We start from the raw sequence: 7,332 nt of genomic DNA on the forward strand, positions 1-7,332 counted from the left end.
TAATAGGTAAACATTTAGTCTTCTTTTCACAATTATAGCCTACATTTAATTATCAAACAATGTAATGAAAATGCAATGAGCTATATGTAAACAAGAAAACCTGAAAGTAATCAATAATAGAGTAGCGAGAGACATTGTACCACTCTATTGCACAATATTGTGTCCTTTATCTCCATGGTATACCCTAGGCTCTTTTATGAACCAGTCACCACTCCTTGCGGCCACACCTTTTGTCTGAAATGCCTCGAGCGATGCCTGGACCACAACCCCAAGTGTCCCCTCTGCAAGATGGAGCTGGAAGAGTATCTGGCAGAAAGTAAATACAACAAGACTGTCTTGATGGAGAACCTCATCTGCAAGTATCTGCCAATCGAGCTCATGGACAGGCAGAAAGTCAACGCAGAGGAGATTGCAGATTTATCCAAGTATGATTAAAAGCAGCATACAGACATTATCCGATTGCTTCTGAACTGTGTAACAATGACATTAGACACTTTTTATGAACTTTTACTTCATCTATAACTTTGGATATATGATATCCTCAAACCTTATTTTGCAGTCTAAACAAGAACGTGCCTATATTTGTTTGCACCATGGCCTTCCCCACCGTTCCATGTCCTCTTCACATCTTCGAGCCCTGCTACCGGCTGATGATCCGCAGGTGTATGGAGATGGGTACCAAGCAGTTTGGAATGTGCCTCAGCGATAACCTCAAAGGGTGAGTAAAGCCTAGACAAAGCAGAGAAACATTGTGTTTAGTGTTCCTTAGTCAGGCAGGGGATATCGGTGCCATCTGGCTGTAAATTTGAATAGGTGTTGTGTCAACTTTTGTTTGGCTCCATTGAGGGCCTTAGACTATAATCAGAGCTGAGCAGGTATTGCATGTTGTATTGCAGAGTATCCCAAACTCGGTCCTGGGGAGAGGTCTCCTCGGGTCCATAAAGTTGGGCCTGTTCTGAAATTGACCCAGGGCTTTCTTCCCAGGACCCTACCCGAATACATTTATGTTTTAAATATGGATCCGAGGACAACCAAACCCGGCCCCGTATAGACCCAGTCAGGTCCAGAGCCATTCCCGATCCGAGTCAGGGAAGCAGCAGAAAATGTATATTTTTAGCTACGTTATTAACTGAAGCTGTTAATGCACATACTGAGGAATAGAAGAACGGAGCTAGTATCAGGCGGGGGGCGGGGCTATGCTGTGTGCAGCTGAGTGGTGCGAGGAGGAGGAAGAGGGAGACAGCGGCAACCAAGCCAACTCGCACTAGTTACTAACATCAAGCTGCCGAAGCTAGGTTATTTATCATCCGATCTGATTACATAGTACCTGTTTTGACTGCATCAAACCGAGAAGAGAAGCTACTAAGCTAGCTATCTATCTAGCAGGGTTGCCTAATCATAGCTTCATAGACTGCGCTTTCCCCGTCCTAAACGATAATAACAACAACTCCATTCAAAGTATTAAGTAGCAGCATCCCTGTTGCCTCTTGGTCGTTGAAACATATCCTTCTCATTTAACCTTTAATTCCATAATTTTAATTCCATCTTCCATTAATCTGCTAACTTGCTTGCCACGACACAGAGCCAGAGGGCAATGCCGCTTTGATGACTTGTGATTGACCGCCAAAAACAACAAGCTGCATGTGCCTCTCTCGTGAAAATCCGCAGCAGAATAAATGAGAAAATGTTCAATCTCTACTGCAGCAGTCGCGTTCTGGTATTTACGGGTCCTTAACAGCAAATCAGTTCTAATATATCAGAGAACCGTGGCAATCAAATCTGACCCCGATCCGAATGTCAACTACAGAATTTTGGTCCGGTCCCGGGTCAGGCCCGGGTAATGTTCTGGTGGACCTGTGAAGATCTCTACCAAACGGGTGCTCATTTTGGTTTTTGCACTAGCACTACACAGCTGATACAAAGAATCAAAGATAGTTGATTAGTTGATTATTTGAATCAGTTGTGTAGTGCTAGGGCAAAAAACTAACTGTGCACCCAGAGGGGCCCCAAGACCTAGTTGTTTAAGCAGATAGTTTATATAGCCTATTTTATTGTTTGTGTCACCTGTGAATGCCTTAGACACATTTTGGATCCATATCTACTTATTTGCCTTCCCCATAGATTTGCCGATTACGGTAGCCTCCTGGAGATCCGAAACGTGGAATTCTTTGCAGATGGCCGCTCCGTTGTGGACACCATTGGGATAAGAAGGTTCAAGGTTGTTGAGCACCACCAGAGAGATGGATACAACACAGCAGACATTGAATACTTGGAAGACGTTAAGGTAATTATTAATCATAAACTAAAGCATTTGCATGAATGTTGTCTGAACTATTTTTTTACTTGTATTAGTGTATCTCGTTGTGCTAATAAAGGCATTTCTTGTTCTGTAAAGGTGGAGGTTGTGGCAGAGAAGGAGCTGCAGAGTCTCCATGATGCAGTATACGACCAGGCCTTAATCTGGGTCAACTCCCTGAAAGCAGAACAAAAGGAGAGGATCGTGGAGCACTTTGGGCGCATGCCAGAGAAAGACTCTGAGCCACAGGTAAATACATGAATCCTGGACATACAGTGTATTCGGAAAGTATTCAGACCCCTTGGCTTTTTCCACATTTTACAGCCTTATTCAAATATGTATTAAATACATCATCAATCTACACACAATACCCCATAATGACAAATGAAAACAAGTTTTTAGAAATGTTTACAAATTTCTGGAAAATATAAACAGAAATACCTTATTTACATAAGTATTCAGACCCTTTGCTATGAGACATGAAATGGAGCTCAGCTGCGTCCTGTTTCAATTGATCATCCTTGAGATGTTTCTACAACTTGATTGGAGTCAACCTGTGGTAAATTCAATTGATTGGACATGATTTGTAAAGGCACACACCTGTCTATATAAGGTCCCACAGTTGACAGTGCATGTCAGAGCAAAAATCAAGCCATGAGGTCAAAGGAATTGTCCTTAGAGCTCCGATACAAGATTGTATCGATGCACAGATCTGGGGAAGGGTACCAACACATTTCTGCAACATTGAAGGTCCCCAAAAACACAGTGGCCTCATTCTTAAATAAAATACGTTTGTAACCACCAAGACTCTTCCTAGAGCTGGCCGCCCGGCCAAACTGAGCAATTGGGGGAGAAGGGCCTTGGTCAGGGAGGTGACCAAGAATCCGATGGTCACTCTGGTAGAGCTCCAGAGTTCCTCCATGGAGATGGGAGAACCTTCCAGAAGGACAGCCATCTCTGCATCACTCCACCAATCAGGCCTTTATGGTAGAGTGGTGAGACGGAAGCCACCTCTCAGTAAAAGGCACATGACAGCCCTCTTGGAGTTTGCCAAAAGGCACGTAAAGTACTCTCAGACCATGAGACACAAGATTCTCTGGTTTGATGAAACCAAGATTGAACTCTTTGGGCTTAATGCCAAGCGTCACGTCTGGAGGAAACCTGGCACCATCCCTACGGTGAAGCATGGTGATGGCAGCATCATGCTGTGGGTATGTTTTTCAGAGGCAGGGACTGGGACACTAGTCAGGCTTGAGAGAAAGATGTACAGAGAGATCCTTGATTAAAACCTGCCCTAGAGCACTCAGGACCTCAGACTAGGGCGAAGGTTCACCTTTCAACAGGACAACGACCCTAAGCACACAGCCAAGACAATGCAGGAGTGGCTTCGGGACAAGTCTCTGAATGTCCTTAAGTGGCCCAGCCAGAGCCCGGACTTTAACCAGAGACCTGAAAATAGCTGTACAGAGACGCTCGCCATCCAACCTGATAGAGCTTGAGAGGATCTGCATAGATGAATGGGAGACAATCCCCAATTACAGGTGTGCCAAGCTTCTATACCCTAGAAGACTCGAGGCTGTAATCGCTGCCAAAGGTGCTTCAAGAAAGTACTGTGTAAAGGGTATGAATACTTATGTAAATGTGATGTAATTTTTTTTTTTTTATGAATTTGCAAAAATGTATGAACCTGTTTTTGCTTCGTCATTGTGGGGTATTGTGTGTAGATGAATGAGAAAAAAACAAACAATTTAAACAATTTTAGAATAAGGCTGTTACGTAACAAAATATGGAAGGTGGGGATGAATACTTTCCGAATGCACTGTAGATCACACATACGTTAACTCTATTTTGATTTGACACAGTTTATGTTGAACAGGTTGTGGCTGGATTCTTATGGTTATTCTCCTGCTTTCTCCCTCTGTAGGCCAGTCCCAATGGGCCGTCCTGGTGCTGGTGGCTGCTGGCAGTCCTTCCCCTGGAGGGTCGAGCCCAGCTGCCCTTCCTGGCCCTGACGTCCCTGAAGGACCGACTCAGTGGTATCCGCAGAGTACTCCTCTTCATGTCCCGCAACCGCTCCTCTCGATAACTCCAACCCTCACACAACCATCTATCTCCTCCATGTGGGTGTCTGTTTTTTGTTTTTATCTGAAAGACCGCATTTTAACGAAAGCCTTTGTGTGAATGGGTTACTATTGGCAAGTGGACTTTGATTAGATTACCGAAATGTGATCCAAGGATTAGAAGAGGCTACTTATGGACTGAATATTTTAAAGTGTGCTGTAAAGACGATAGTGTTTTGACTTTGTTTTTGTTATTATTTATGAACATCGCGTGTGCATGGGACATGTTTACACCACTGGGAGAAACATATTAGTACAATGATGACTTATTATTTCCAAAGGGTTTATTAACCAGAAGTTACATATTATAAAACCCAAAACCCCTTAGATTGTGTAGAAAAGTAGAGGGGAAAATTGCAATACAGCACAGTACCTTGTTCTGATGATGCTTTAACTGTATCATTCAGAGGATAATGACATTTTCTTCCTGTTTTGGTGTAGATGAGTGCAATACACCTGCAGTTAAAATGAGCCATCTCCTACTTATGATGGAATGTTTATTGGTATTTATTTATATGATCTACATAGCACTGTAGTTGCAGCAACAGCATAACTGATAGTCACTGTTTTCCATGCATGGTGAGCAAAGATGGGTTGTGAGTTTTGCCTTCAACAAAGGAAGACATTTTTAGTTTTGTTGGATGTTACATATTTCTTTGTCCGCCAGACTTTTTTCAGAGTTTTCTACAGTTCTTTTTATGTTACGATGATCACCTTTTTATACAGACAATATTGAACCAGGATGGTTATGCTGTGAAATCTTGGGGAAATGTGTTAATTAACAAACATTATATTTTTTATTGTAAGGGCGAATTTTAAGTTATTGCATTTATATAGGGCTTTCTTGGCTCTGCTATTATTTGCACCAGGTATGCTCATAAAGTAGGGATGACACAAGTGACAAACAAACTTAAAGTGATTGCAATAACGGTCACCACTTGTGCTGCGTGAATCCTGGCTATTATACAAAAAAAGACAACGACGTGAATGTGAAAATGCAAGTAATTGTAGACAAGGGAAATATAAACTTTTAGAGTGTAGAGAGTGCCAGATTTATCAGCCCTGCTGCTTTTACCACTTTCCAATATTCTCAGTTTGATTTCAGAAGTTTTATGTTTGGTTGTCATGTCCTAAGCCGAAGACACTCTGAAATGATTTTCCTAACCATTCTAAAAACTCATGAAGGAGTTGGAAGACTGCTTCCTGTCATTTGAACCTCATCGTCTTGTCTTTCAAGCTATTGTCCGGTGGAATCATAAACTGTAGCATCAAACACTGTGATTTCTAATCTTTTTCAACATTTAGTGCCTTATGTTGGATTTCTTCCATGATGCCAGTACCAAGAAGAAGAATTTAGATAAAGATAGCATTCCAGTGAGGAAGACTTGGCTGAAAAGTCCAAACTATTGAGCTGAATATGTGGTCTTCTCTTTCGAGGACACAAACAGTACATAAAGAAATTCCAGTCTTGGTTCATTGTATGACGAGTCTTACCGTTGTGGTTACAAATATTGGTAAACCTCAAATCCTGGTTCATTGTATGACGAGTCCTGCAATTGTGGTTACAAATACCGGTACTATAGTTCGTATATCTTATCACAACTAAATGAAAGTCTTCTCAATGCAAGGACACGATGTGAATACTTTCTATAGACTTTTGTATACAACAACAACATTGAGACTTGGTTAAGGTTGAATAAATGTTTTTTTAAATAAAAGTTGATTGATTGGCATGTCAATCAAGTAGCTTATATTTCCTCACCAAAACCTCATACTTTTACATGTATATTAATTTGATCTGGCGGTTGCATGTTAGCCAAATTGTCACTCATCTATGTATTTTACCCATTTACATCAGAGAATGCCAAAACAATAGAAATTCAAAGGTAGTATCTTCCTGACCTTGTTGAATTCCACATTGAACGTTACACTAGTGATCTATGTCAATCTACCTCTTACACTCCTGTAGCTCTTCCACCACAGAACATGCTAATTGATTCATATTGACATGTCATTTGTTTCTATGGAGATGACGTGACCATGGAGTCTTTGGTGGTTGTGTAACACTTGTATAATTGCCTCTAACTGTATGTGTTTACAAAAATGAATGTATGTGGTTGGCATCTTATCCAATGTTATATTTTTGTTTCTATAGAAATGTAGTCACTGCAATGTTACAATGTACAAAAAAACACAATTCTGATTAAAAAAGCTTATGCTCTTAATTTGTCGAATAAGAGCTAAACCGATGGTCTTTAATCTGAAGCATCCCTAATCCTGTGTTCTCTATTTCTCTACTTTGGTTACGTGTTTGTCAGTTTAAAGAAGTATCAATGTAGCTCTTTAGAAATGTCTAGAAAGCTTGGACATAACAAATAGATTATGAAGCACTGCATTGAGTTTACATAACACTGTGAATGTAGGTCACGGTTAGAAGGAAATATATGCTATTCCGCTCCCCCTGCCCCACTGCCCCACATTTGGCAGCCCTGCCTTTTTTCTGGAGGAGATGACCTGACCCATACCACACCGAATCGCACCACAGCACCTCCATGACTGGGAGGGATGATGGACTCGGAGGAAGGGGGGACAAGTAGTACCAATGTAATTTTCAGGCTGTCTGTCTGGTGGGAGTGAGGGAGAAGCCAATGAGGATATTTTTAATAGGGCTTACATAACGGGGGCAGAGTCAGACGTTACGTAAACTTTGAAATCAGGTTAGCATCTGCAGAGTATCAGTGTTTTCTGTTCTCCTGCCTTTTTTTTATATAAGGTGTCCTGCTCTGTTTATTCAGAACCGAAAAATGCAGAAACAAACTTTAGAGTGACAAAGTGGGGTCTCAAATGCGTGAAGAAAGGTATTATTAAACTACAGTCCCACTGGAAATAGATAGTATAAAGATACTATTTTTCAGC

At 41.4% G+C, this 7,332-nt stretch overlaps 1 protein-coding gene across 2 annotated transcripts in view; it reads left to right on the forward strand.

The window, feature by feature from the left end:
* Positions 1-6,675, forward strand: part of LOC106604956 (LON peptidase N-terminal domain and RING finger protein 3) — a 29,447-nt gene extending 22,772 nt beyond the window's left edge. For both annotated transcript variants that reach the window (XM_014200128.2, XM_014200127.2), the window contains exons 6-10: positions 189-425; positions 560-718; positions 2,122-2,284; positions 2,396-2,545; positions 4,221-6,675. In XM_014200128.2, coding sequence (XP_014055603.1) covers positions 189-425; positions 560-718; positions 2,122-2,284; positions 2,396-2,545; positions 4,221-4,382 — 871 coding nt within the window. In that variant the 3' untranslated portion in view covers positions 4,383-6,675. The remainder of the gene's footprint in view (positions 1-188; positions 426-559; positions 719-2,121; positions 2,285-2,395; positions 2,546-4,220) is intronic.
* Positions 6,676-7,332: the final 657 nt, after the last annotated feature.

Source organism: Salmo salar, chromosome ssa05, assembly GCF_905237065.1.
Source record: "Salmo salar chromosome ssa05, Ssal_v3.1, whole genome shotgun sequence".
In the NCBI taxonomy this organism is placed as follows: Eukaryota; Metazoa; Chordata; class Actinopteri; order Salmoniformes; family Salmonidae; genus Salmo; species Salmo salar.